Source organism: Vicia villosa, linkage group LG7 (genome assembly GCF_029867415.1).
Source record: "Vicia villosa cultivar HV-30 ecotype Madison, WI linkage group LG7, Vvil1.0, whole genome shotgun sequence".
Lineage (NCBI taxonomy): Eukaryota > Viridiplantae > Streptophyta > Magnoliopsida > Fabales > Fabaceae > Vicia > Vicia villosa.
Window position 1 is genome coordinate 108,140,180 of NC_081186.1, and position 13,180 is coordinate 108,153,359.

Below are 13,180 nucleotides of genomic sequence, written 5' to 3' on the forward strand. Positions count from 1 at the left end.
AAGTCAACAAGTGACTTGATTATATCATAAAAAAAATCACTTAGTTTTGACACTTACAGTATCATTTAATTAGTGTATATCATGCAATCCTATCAAAGTTCTGTCTCCCGCACCCGAGCATTCAGATGTCTTTCACTCTATGAATTCAGTCATTTAAACCTTACATGAGCCCAGAGCTGCAATCAATGACATCTAACTCTCAAATAGCAATTATGAAATTTAACATACAAAACTAGATAGTGTAACAAAACAGTACAAAAAAAACTAGTAAGTTCTAAAGAAAACATTCCTTGTTTAGTATGCCATATTACAACATACGATAATCTATTGCATTCCATAAACAACTTATGGAAATTTAATTTACACGTTTAGTTAGGAATCCCAAAGTTACACATTTAGTTTAAGTTAAAGCCTATATCTACTTGGGTAACAGGGTCCACTGTGGTTGAATTTGAAATGAACAATGAATAAAAAAAATATGTATAAACATAATAATCTCACAAGAAAACCTTAGTGGAATTTGAAATAAACAATGAATATAAAAAAAAAAATACAGCTCTGCACGTTCTTCCTTCCAAGCCATGCCTTCAGACACGTTCAGTAAGAGGGAACACTACCAAAATGCCTTCTAACACACCACCAAATGAGTTCAATTTGAGCGTCAGCTTTATATCCCCATAAAAAAGGTGAATGTATACTCTACCAAGCTTGAGAGGCAGTTCAAGATCAGAAGTCCACTTTTGTTAAGACCACAGGGAACTCAATTTGGATGCAAGCTTGGCACTCTTAAAGTCCTCTCGAAGTTGAATAAACCTGAGGATCACAGAGGAATTAGCATTTTATCGGAAAAACATGAGTAAAATTATTCAATTATTTATTTGGCATGACGTTTCCTGAGGGGGAGGGTTGTGTCTTGGGACTAATGAAAGCTGTCACATCGATTTAATCTGAGTTTGGATTAATCTCATGATTCATCTCTAAATATTTACCTTGTAAAATTATTGAATTGGAAGGAAACCTCAAAGGAAAATGTAAAAATCTTTTCTTATTTACATACCAATTAGTTTACAATAATAATAATAATAATTTAGACAGAAAAACACAAATAATTGCACCAGCATGTCCAATGTAGTTATACCTTTGCGCATCTTTCCGAATGCTGGGCGTACCCTCAAACAAAGTTGAAAGGCTCTCAGGAGCAACAATGAAGACATTGGCCATTCTACAGAAAATGTTCAGAAATCAGTTTGTAAAAAAGGGAGGCAAGGGTAAAACTCAGTTTTTGTATATGTTGTTTAGCTTACATGCCCAACAATTCAAATTTTTCATCAACAGAGGGAGCATTGAAACTCCGCACAAATTCTCCATACTCAGTAATGTCACGCTTCAATCGCAAACCCCCACTACAAAATTACTCAAACAAACAACAGTCAGCAAAATGCCAAATAGCGAGTTAGGGACATGCATAAACATCATAAAGCGCTGTTAGACACAACAATTGAAAAATAGAGGATAAAAAACACTTCCTTTACAAGTTACAACATACAAGAGATGAGGGTAGAGAAAAGTGTTCAGTCAACAAAGATCCTCAAGGAAGATCGGTTGGTGACAGAAACGAGAACAACTTTTTCTAAGTCAACACAGTATCATCATGGTCTGTAAGATGTAAAAACCAGGGAAAATACCTTGGGTTGAAAGTATATTTTTGCCAATGGTTTTGCAGAACTTTATGCAAGCGATTTCCCTAAAATGACAAACCAACTATGTTATTATAGAAATTAAGACAACAAACTGCAAAAACACAATATTCATCATAACCATCTCAACAACCTAAAAAATAATCATGACATATAATTAGTATCTATCAGCTCATTGCAAGTAAAATAAGTAACAAAACTAATAAGGTACACCATGATAATTACTGGGTCAGTAAAAATCAGATCACTTGATGGTAGTGTGAAACACGTAGTGTAACAAACGCACAGTTAGCTTAATCAAAATGCTGCCAATTACATAAAGATAAAACTACTGAACAGAACAAGCTCCAAATTTTGAAAAGAATTGATTACAAATTGTTGAAAGAAAGAAAGAGACAAATAAACAATAAAGGGAAAAACTTTCACGCTATTACAAACTGAAAGCTAATCAATGTTGCTTGTACCGAATTAGCTACCCAAGAAAAAATACATTAGGTGATAGTTGGATCTTCCTTATTTGTAATCAGGGCATGTATTTGTCATAAGTTGACAATTAGGTCCCTAATCTAAAAAGCTTTCAATGACCCTCCGAACTTTAAATAATTTGTAATTAGGTCCACATGAATTATTAAAAAATTTACAAGATAGAGGGTAGATGATTTTGTAGGAAGAGGAGTAGATCAGAGGGAATGTAGTCAAATTGCCAGAGGCTGGAGAAGATCTAGAGATTGATGAGCTGGAAAGAGATATGTTACATGAGAGAACATTATGTCACTGTTTGATCCATTTAGCCGATCCCTTAGTGAGATAAGGCTTGGTTGTTGTAGTTGCAATTTTGTACCTCAACTTTAAAAGTTGTAATTGAGCTTCTAAATTCACAGATATAATACAAATTATTAAAAAGTTTTGAGACCAATTAAAAACTACTTACTTTAGGGACCTAATTACCAATCAATCATTGACAACTTCAACGATTTAATTACAACTTTTGAATTTTGGTATTTGGGACCTACTTAAAAATTCTTAGATAGTCCAGGGACCTCCGGAGTAATTAAACTTAACAAGAATACCCACCTATTTGTTCATGTATATGCAGCTAACAATTTTATTAGAAAAGACAACATCAAACCGCATATAGTCAATGATCAAAGATAAAATACCATACCAGTTCAGACAAAAATGCTTGTTTGTTAAGACCTTCTAAAGCAGTGAATGCAGACTCCAGCACCCGAGAAAGATAAGCCACAACCCTGACAAAGAAAACCGAATATAGTTGTTAAGAACTAAGAATATAATTATAAAGATCAAAGATATAAATTTAAAGCAGAAAAGAAAATATTGATATTACTTTGATGCATCATCTGATAAGAAATGAATTTACACCCTAAACAGCATTCAAACATGTACTCTTGAGTCTTGATATTCTATATAGCCATTGGCCCTGCTTTAGAAAACCTAACTGGCAAGGAAGATCAGGAGCCAATCTATAGTCCATTCTTATCAGTTATCTAAATCCAGAAGTTTAGAAACCAGTGAATCAGACTATCAGAGCAATATAAATGTATTTTGGTGTTTCTCTCCATGATTCTACATTCTACTGATTCAAACATATATTATATTTTATATTTGTCTTTAGCGTTTTTTGCAAGGTGCCATAGATTTATATGTATGCATGTACAAAAAACCAGTTTGTTCTACAATCCTTGGATCTTTCCTTTTCTTGGTTCAAAGACCAACCCAATTTTCAAAACACTGGTGAGTCAAAATACGTATCAATGTGAGATATAAATTAGAGAATATCAATATCATCAATATTAATACTAGTTTCAACAAGTAATGTCCACCTTGTGCAGGCAGTAGTTGGCCGGTGATCAGGAGCCATTCCATCATCAGGTGACTTATAATCTGTAGCCTTTTGCTCAGCTGAAAGCAGACGCTCTACCTGCGAAGGGGTTTAAAGTGGAATCCTTTAGGAACTAAGACTTAAATTTTATATATAAAAGCACATTGGAAATATTTATTCTAAGTTTATTATATGGATAGGTATGCTTATGCAGACACAGGGTAGCCATCAGGATTCGGTGGATTGTGTGTAGTCACATGATAGAAGTTTTACAATAGGTAATTGAGTTCTGGCTATCATTCGCCATATTACAGGTCCAACTGACCTCAGCCATGACAGTTTCAATACACTGTTGTAATCCTTTGTAAGCAGCAGCCTCTGCACTGGACATTGCTGTAGCCATTTCTTCACAAGCAGCAGCATGTGCACCATCCACAGGAAGCAAAAGTCTAGATATAGAATTGGTAAAGTACTGTAGAGAAGAATCCATGTCAGTTATGAGGTTTTGTTTATATTTATGGTAAATGAATTATTAAAATCAATACTCCTCATCATACTTGTTGAATAATAGCAACACTGCTTCCCGAACGTTGTACAGCAACCATGAAAGATCTAAAACTGCTTTCACCAGCTGCAGCCGCGGCCTCCGCCTGCATATCAACAAGTGAATCTTCATTATGTTTGGCTAAATGTTCTTTAATTTCATACAACACAGAACTTGAACACCACAGAAAAAATTCATGTAATTACAGCAGATGCAGCTGCAGCAGCTACCCGACGGCTAACACTTGTACCCAGCACAAATCTTTCCCTCAAATTAGCTGCTTCAGTCAGTCCATCTCTAGCCCGTTCAAGACCTTCTGCTACATATTGACTAACCTGTAAAATACATCAAGAATGACACCAGAAGAATGAGCTTCTGCCAACTAAATGTGTAAAATATCTGAATGCTGACAAATTGTGAAGTTTACTTACTTGGTCTAACAGGCAAGTAAACACTGCTTTTACATGGGATGCCAGTGTAGCAGGCTGTAAAATAACAACAGTTAAAATTATAATTGCATTTACCAAGGATTAATTTATCAAATTTAGAAGAAAAAAATTAGCAACTTAACTAAACTAAGATAAAAAATTTATTGACACATTATAAATATCAAGGACTGATGAATTCTTTAAGAAACGAACTTAGATAAAATAAATTATTGACAAGAAATGAATTTAATATAAATTAATTTGTTCAACAGTTAAACTAAATTGAGAGAAACAACAGAGGTTAAAAGAAAAATCAAAACTGGTAGAAGCTTAAGGCTGATGAAAGTAAACTTCACATATAATGTTTCTTACATTCACACTTCTAATCCAATTAAACAAAACCAACTGGGCAGAAAGCCCGAAACTCCATATTCAAGTAACACAACTATGTTGCAAAGGATTCTTCAGAAGAAGAAATAATGCCTTCCCAAATTCCAATCAAGAAAGAAATTACCTGGGAGGAAAAGAGATTGCATCTTGAGATTGCTTCTTCATTCCAACGTACAAACTCTGTTACGACAGTGACAGATATTTGCTGCTGAGAAGAAGCTACTGCAGCTCCCTTTGAACGTCCAATTGTCCCAGTCCCAGATGAATCAGAAATCTGGCTTTCAGCTCGCAATTCTTCCATCTGCATTCCACCTATTCATGTAAAGGTTTTCGAAACCAATTCTAATTTGGAAGGACGGGAAATTGAAACAATTCCAAACCTTCACTTTATATAATTGTCTGAGAGATGCCTGCTCATATTCAGGATATTCATCCTTGTGATTTGAAAACAGGGACTCTGTCAGGCCTGATATGCAAAAGGTAATACAAGCATGAAGCATGTTAAACATTAGTGCATATTTATGAGATGGTGTGAGGACATAAAAACTAAAAAGTCAAAAGCTCTACTTGAAAATTGCCTAAGGCTAGAATAGAGCTTTTGGGATTTGCAGGTTAAATATCACATTTTCCATTGAGTTATATCATAATTAAACCTTTATGTTTACCGTTAAAAAAAAATATATATATATATATATATATATATATATATATATATATATATATATATATTGCCGGAGCAAGTAGTTATATGTGAAATTAAGGTTAAAAATGATAATCAGTTTTAACAATCATTGGTAACTAGAGAGCAAGGCTCCTACAATAATTGCATTATAAGTCATTGCATCAAATTATAATGCGAGCAGAAGACCACTGTTAAGAAATCAACAAAAAATAATCAGTACCATGTATCATAACAAAAACAAAACTTTCCTGCATAAACTCAAGTATTGTCATAAAATACATTTAATGGGCAGATAAAATATTCCTTCTAGTACCATGTGCACCTATATTCCAAATCATTATTCCTTTTACAGAAGAGTTTATTGAAATCAGGCACATTCAAAGTAAATTCATTACCTTCAACATCCAAGTCACCGCATCCTACAACTCGGAGATCTCTAGCAATTTCTTGGGTTTTTTCATACGCCACCGCCAGCATTCGAATATACTGCAGCCTCAAACCAAATGCAGATTACATTGAGATCAGCCTGCAGTCTAAACTGGCACTTAGATGATAATAATGAAGTCAGTAAGTTAATTATACTCACGAATAGGAGCCCACCTTCCTCCATGGAAGGTAAATTCACAAGAGATGGTTTAACTAATAGTTTGTCCAGAAGGGCGGTGACTCGCTGCTCTAAAACACGCTGTATACAGAATAACAGTGAAAAATTACAAGTTCAGTTTTTATGAATGCACCAAATGAAACCACCTATTCAAAGTCACAATACTAAGTGAGGATCATTTTATGGTACCTGAACTAAAATTGACATAACTTCACTGGGTGAAGGGAATACAGCAGTGATTGTTGCAGCCTCTTTACGGACAGTGTCTGCAACAAATTACCTGTCCATCACTGATTCTTTCAAGAAAAAATAGTTTCGCTTTCGCTAACAGAAAAAGTTATAATTCAAACCTATGATTTCTTTGTACAAGGAGGCAAGCCCACGAGCAACATTATTAGGACTACTTTGTGCAGACTGTTCACCAAGAACCAGCCTAGTGTCTGCATTCATTACTTCCACATCAATAAACATTGGACGTGTTGCCACATAATGTTGCATGGCACTTGTGCCCCTGTTGAACTGCAATGCAAAGAGCAAGCTAGTTACATATATCCACTTATTTTGACTAATATTAAAAATTTGATACATTTTTAAAAGCAATTGTTTAATTTCCATTAGTATTACTATTATTCTTATAAGTGGGCAGCATGTATACTACAAGTACAGGAAGCAAGGGAATGATATTCCAAACCAGGACATTGAACAAATCATAAATCGAAGTCATGGCTCTATTTAAAGAGTGCTCAATGACAAATATGATTTGAATCTATATGCCGAACCATCAATACATTGCTAAAGTCCGGGCAGTATTGGCAAATTGCACCATCTAGTAAACTACAATGTACATAGGCAATGTACAGTGCTATCTAAGCAATATCTAAAACACGACTTCATTCTCAAATTCCAGACAAGGCATTTTTATTACCGAACAGCTGTAATTCACAATAAAAAACTTGTAACAAGCAATGGAAAAATATTATTAGGGAGGGAGTAAGGGGGCAGCAAAAGAGGGGTAATCGCGTATAACAAACTTAATTACCTGAGACAAAATTTTGGCACATTCTGCCATTGTGGTCAATTCTCTTTTCTGTGACGCTGCATCGAACCGAGAAAGCAATCTATTCTCCAGTTCTGCAGAAATGGTGAAATGATTATGAAAGCTTTATTAGAAGCCTAAAAGTCAGATTTTAACTTTCATGGACTGCTGTTAAATATTTTGGTCTTACCCATAAGTAAAAAGGTCAGTTACTCTAAAAGGATCTATTCATTCTCATGTCTTTAAAAGCAAAGAGGGGTAAATAACTGACCATGGACCATGGTATTGAGGAAAGGTAGAATTGAGCTAACTATTGAATTGCCATTAAGGCTACGTCAATTTCTTACATTCTTATCTAAAGAGAAAGGGTAGTGAATAAAACTTTCATATAATTTAGTTCCTCAATATTATTTACATTAAGATCGTGAAAGATCAGACGCAGTAAACAAATATGCCGTTAAAAAATAAATATTTGGATTTCAATAGAAAAAGCACAGAATGGATAAAAGCAGAACATGATAGAATCCATAATATTGATGTTGGGCTGGGTCCATGTAGGCCCACTAATTGGGAAGTTTAGTCTAGGAGAAAGGTTAGTGGGGACAAGCAGTTACTTAGGGAGTGCTATATATATGCACGTGGGTAGTGGTATTGGGGGGCAGAGAAGTGTTTTATTTCAATTAGGAGTTATTACTCTGGTAGGAGCAGTTTGCTCTGGTGGTTACAATTGTATTTCCTTTTCCATTTCTTCAATTAATCAAAAACTATCCCATTTACTATATCAATTTCTTGGGTTTCTATCATTGGTCCGACCTGCCGGATTCATCGAGAGGAGCCAGTGAATTTGTGATTAATGCCACCAAAAATGTCTGAGAGAGTGGATGAATTGGAGGATCGAGTTGCGTCAATGGGAGAAGCGTTTGACGCGAGAGTGTCGACATTGGAGGAAACGTTTCGCCAAACGCTTGCTGATTTTCGTCTCACTTTGGTGGAAGAATTCGCGAAGATTCGACGCGAGCCTGAAAAACCACAACCATCATCTATTGTGGGGGAAACGGTGTCGGAGCATCGGATGGCGGTGAAGAAGGTGGAGTTACCTTCATTTGACGGTGAGGATCCTGTTGGATGGATAACGCGTGCAGAAACATATTTCGATGTGCAAGGAACGGCGGAGGAAGTGAAGGTTCGATTGGCTAAGATAAGCATGGAAGGAGCAACAATCCACTGATACAATCTCTTGCGAGAAACAGAGGAAAATCTGACATGGGAGAAACTGAAACAAGCATTGATTGATAGGTACGGAGGGAGACAGAGTGATAATCCATTTGAGGAACTAAAGGATTTGCAGCAAGAAGGAAGCGTTGAGGACTACATCAGTGCATTCGAGTATATTTCTTCTCAAGTGAGAAGGTTGTCGGAGGAGCAATACTTGGGGTATTTTCTTGGAGGACTCAAACCAGAGCTTCGATTGAAGGTGAGAACTTTCAATCCCCATTCACGGTTGCAGGCGATGAAATTAGCGCGTGATGTGGAAGATGAATTACGTGGGAAGTTGCTGCCTCGAAACAGCAAAGGTCGTTTTGCGAAAGCAGGAAGAGAAATGGATAATGGGCTTAAGTTTAAAACTCAACAGGGGTCAAATGATGACGCAGGCCCTACAAAAGATAAATTTGGATATGATCCATTGCTGAGAACCCAATTGCAAACGGGTCAATCCAATTTGAATCTTAATCAGAATTCTGCAATGCGAACGAGCAGAGAGGGTACACGACGAGACAACCATGGTGATCGGAACAGAGGTGTCAAGCATCTACCATATTCTGAATTAATGGATCGCAAGGCAAGAGGACTTTGTTTCCGTTGTGGAGAGCGCTATACTCCTCTCCATCAATGTGCGGAAAAACAATTGAGGTTGGTGATCATGGGTGATGATGAAGCTGTAAACGACAACGGCGAAGTTATGGCAATCGAACTGCAAGAAGGAGAAGTGCAAGCAACAGTGGACTGTAAGATGATGGCAGTGTGCAATCCCGAAGTGGGAGGTAGAGTTCAAGTTCCTTTTTCTGCTCCATTGCAACTTGTCGGAATGGTGAAGGGGGTGGTTGTGACGGTTATGATTGATACCGGAGCTAGTCATAATTTCATCTCTCCTCAAATGACAACATTGTTACAACTATATGTAGATAAAAGTAAGGGAGCGTGTGTTAAATTGGGGAATGGTAATCGTACTACTGCTGTGGGAAAAAGTGAAGGAATGGAAATTCAGTTTGAGAAATTTTCTACTAAGGTGGAAGCTTATGTCTTAGAATTAGAAGACATTGATATTGTTTTGGGAGTGAATTGGCTGCAAGGATTAGGTAAGGTGAACTTTGATTGGAAAGAAAGAGCCATTAGCTTTTCTTGGAAAAATGAAGTAAAAAAATTGCAGGAAACTACATTTAAAAATAAGCAACTTGAAAGGGAGATGCAAATGGACAAGGCTATTATCAACCCTCTGTACAACAGTATGCAAACAAAAGAATATGCAGGAAAAAAACTGGAGGAAAGCCTTATTATGCAGCCACAACTTAACATAGCCACCATGAGTATTGTGCAGCCAAGAAAAGTCACAAGGTGGGAGGGAAGCAAGGAGATTATCAGCTGGGGAAGTGAAAATCAGTTGCTGAATCATTGTCCTTATGATAGCCTTGAGGACAAGGCTCATTTTGTAGGAGAGGATAGTGATAGAATCCATAATATTGATGTTGGGCTGGGTCCATGTAGGCCCACTAATTGGGAAGTTTAGTCTAGGAGAAAGGTTAGTGGGGACAAGCAGTTACTTAGGGAGTGCTATATATATGCACGTGGGTAGTGGTATTGGGGGGCAGAGAAGTGTTTTATTTCAATTAGGAGTTATTACTCTGGTAGGAGCAGTTTGCTCTGGTGGTTACAATTGTATTTCTTTTTCCATTTCTTCAATTAATCAAAAACTATCCCATTTACTATATCAATTTCTTGGGTTTCTATCAGAACACAAGCCCAAACAACTTGTTAAGGGAAAAATATCAAACATTACCTTATTCTTGTTAAGTCAATTTGTATTGTTGTTGTAAGGTGTAAAGAATATATTGAATGCAAGAAGATCATAGAGATGCATGTGTGATCAACAAGCCTAATTAGTATCCCTATAGTAAAAACCTACTTAACAAGTACTGAAATCAATCAACATCATCAATGAATAAAATTGTCTATGAAATTCCACCTAGACAGAGTAAATCAGCTGGAGGATCACAAAAATCTTAGATCCTCAATCATGTACCTTGTCATTCATGTAAATTCTTGAATGACATTATAAGTTTATAACAGTTTTAACAGGAAATATGTCTAACCTCCGCTCCCTTAACTATTCAGTTTGACTGAATAAACATCAAAAATTAATGTAGACTATATATCTTCTTTTTTAATGGAAAAAAGATTTGTACGGGTTTGTTGTAAAATACTGACCATTACAGTACTCCTGTAAATTAGCAACTGCAACTTCTAATCCCCGGCTAGCAGTTGCATTTCCCACCGCTGATGGGACAGTTATACCATGTCTTCCAATATCTTCTTCGGCAAATGACCCTGAAATTAACAGAATTGACTGACTTAGCACTGATATAATTTGGCCAAAGCATTATATGATTGTGATACAATATCTTAATGCTTACGCAATTTTTGAGCAATTGAAGCGGCCTCGGCAACACGGCTATCATCAGAAAAAAGAGGAGAAAGCTCCATCAGATCACCAGGGCTGCTATTGAACTCCATTAAGTACTGTAGAAATTAATCAACCATAAGGTAAATTTTCCAACATGAATGATGGGTATAAACCACAAATGAATTGGCTGATTTTTACTTTTATCAGCTCAATAGTTTGACTGGCAGTCTCTCGCTGAGCATCTGCACTCTGACAAGAAAAACAGAATTGCAAATGAAATTATATTTCGAACACAAAGGATAATTTAACCAACCAATAAAACATTAGAATACAAGTAAATGTGAGATCACATTTCTTCTATCAAAACATAGTGGAAGGGTGGAAGAACACTGCGCTCCCTACCTGGAGATGATCTCCTATCTTCGCAGCTGTCTGACCAACACTTGAAATACGTGAATCCAACCTTGCAAAGCTTTCAAACAACCCATCTACACCTTTCTCTAGCTGAAAAAGAACAAGGATATATATATATTCAAAAGATCATTTCAATTCAAATTTCCTAAAATAATACTCAGCCCTGGTTACATAATATGTTATAGAAGTTCCCCGTTCTTCTGAACGGGAATTCTAGCACAACTCTTTTCAGCAAACTTTCTATTAAAGGTCCATCACTCCATCCACTAAAATGTCTCCACACACTCCCAAAAAAAGTGATCAAATTACAAGGCAACCGAATAACTAGACTGATAAAGTATGTGTTACTAATAATAATCATCCCCAAAAATAGAAAAAATCAAAAACCGAAACTCAATGTAGACCCAACCAATGTATTATAAAGGATAACAAAATTTTCCAAACATCATGAGGGTAACAAAATAACAATAACCTTTCCTTTTCTATTTCATAATATCCAGAACCGAAAACACTTGTGAATTTCAATAGAATAACACAAACCAACTAATTCAGAAACAAACCTCAGCTAGTGTCCTCCTATGCTTAGAGTCTTGAACAGAAACATCTTTCTTAAGATTGTGTAGTCTCCCATCAATCTTCCATTCAAAAATACAAACAACATTAGCATAATAAAATTGAGACACCAACCCAATATTGGCAAATAGCCGAATAGCATTGCAGAACAAACCAATATTGTTAAGTATTGCCAAATAACGGTTTCAGCACTACTATAATAGCACGCTAAAGCAACTTAGGTTTGCAGAATTTAAACAAACAGTTATCCTCTGCAATCAGCAATGAAACGTTACATCAACCAAAATCTGAGAGAGAAGAAAAATAAAAACCTGTTTACGTAGCTCGAGGAGTTCCTTGCAAGAATCCTTGAACAAAGACAAGAGCTTCTCAACCTCAGGAAACAAAGGACTGGTAACCCCTTGTGAATACTTATTTGCATCCCTTAGATGACCGTTCGGCAGAGAATCAGCACCTTCCGATTCAAGGTCTTCTAATTTGAAAGACGGAAGAAGCTCGTTCACTAAGTTCCCAAACAAAGCATCGAACGAGAAATCCCCCTAACAAAACGGAATTTCATTGCATTTCATATTTGAGATTTTGAAAACTGAAATTGAAAATTGAAACAGTGAAATTGCGAAACTAGCTAACCTTGAAGTCATCGATGTCGAGAATGAGAGGGAACGAGCCAGAAGATGCGGGTTTGGAGGTTTTGACATCGGCTTTGGTTGCATCTCTGGGTTCTCTCATCACGACGAAACGCGGTGCGGTGATGGATGAGACGGTGTCGTTTTTTCGATCTAACAGAAACTATGAGGATTTGCGATTTGCGAGCGATCTTCTTCGGTTATATCGTTGTGGCGCGTTTGGATGTAAACTGAAACTGTGGTAAAAGGGAAGAGAAAAATGAAAGGCGTTGGAGTGGAGGAGGAGGACGACGAAGAACACAACAAGCAGACTGGAAGAAGCAGTTGTAAATATTTCTTTTTAAATTTTAATTGGATGACGTAATTATATTGATTTAGCGGTATAGGCAAGAAAATACACCTTAGAATGGTTCTAATTTGTAATATATATATATATATATATATATATATATATATATATATATATATATATATATATATATAATCTAGAATGGTTCTAAACTTCTAATCTTCTAGCTATAAATGGTGTTTTTTAAATGATACAAAACTAACATGAAACTAAATTTAATTTTCTTGTTTACCCTATAAACATTCACAATCTCAGCCTTTTAATTTCATTTCTTTAATATGTGTTCGATCGTCGATAACTTTCGAGATGTTAACT

At 36.1% G+C, this 13,180-nt stretch overlaps 1 protein-coding gene across 1 annotated transcript; it reads right to left on the reverse strand.

The window, feature by feature from the left end:
• Positions 1 to 305: 305 nt before the first annotated feature.
• LOC131616476 (exocyst complex component SEC10b) lies at positions 306 to 12,857 on the reverse strand. Its single transcript, XM_058887812.1, has 24 exons — positions 12,521 to 12,857; positions 12,202 to 12,429; positions 11,878 to 11,952; positions 11,306 to 11,407; positions 11,102 to 11,152; positions 10,914 to 11,019; positions 10,708 to 10,827; positions 7,228 to 7,319; positions 6,539 to 6,707; positions 6,378 to 6,454; positions 6,171 to 6,269; positions 5,980 to 6,070; positions 5,283 to 5,368; positions 5,027 to 5,203; positions 4,516 to 4,569; positions 4,291 to 4,419; positions 4,098 to 4,190; positions 3,866 to 4,012; positions 3,542 to 3,639; positions 2,863 to 2,947; positions 1,686 to 1,744; positions 1,305 to 1,403; positions 1,139 to 1,222; positions 306 to 813 (listed from the first exon to the last, which is right to left on the reverse strand). Exons 1-24 carry the CDS (start codon positions 12,617 to 12,619, stop codon positions 744 to 746), a joined length of 2,490 nt encoding a protein of 829 aa, XP_058743795.1. The 5' UTR covers positions 12,620 to 12,857; the 3' UTR covers positions 306 to 743.
• Between the last annotated feature and the right edge of the window lie 323 nt (positions 12,858 to 13,180).

Coding starts and splice junctions, on each gene's coding strand:
- LOC131616476 (XM_058887812.1), bottom strand. CDS start 12,619: ATGAGAGAACCCAGAGATGCAACCAAAGCCGATGTCAAAACCTCCAAA. Junction 6,270..6,377: donor TTATGTCAATTTTAGTTCAG/GTACCATAAAAT, acceptor TTCTGTATACAG/CGTGTTTTAGAGCAGCGAGT. Junction 4,191..4,290: donor CTGCTGCAGCTGCATCTGCT/GTAATTACATGA, acceptor GTTGATATGCAG/GCGGAGGCCGCGGCTGCAGC.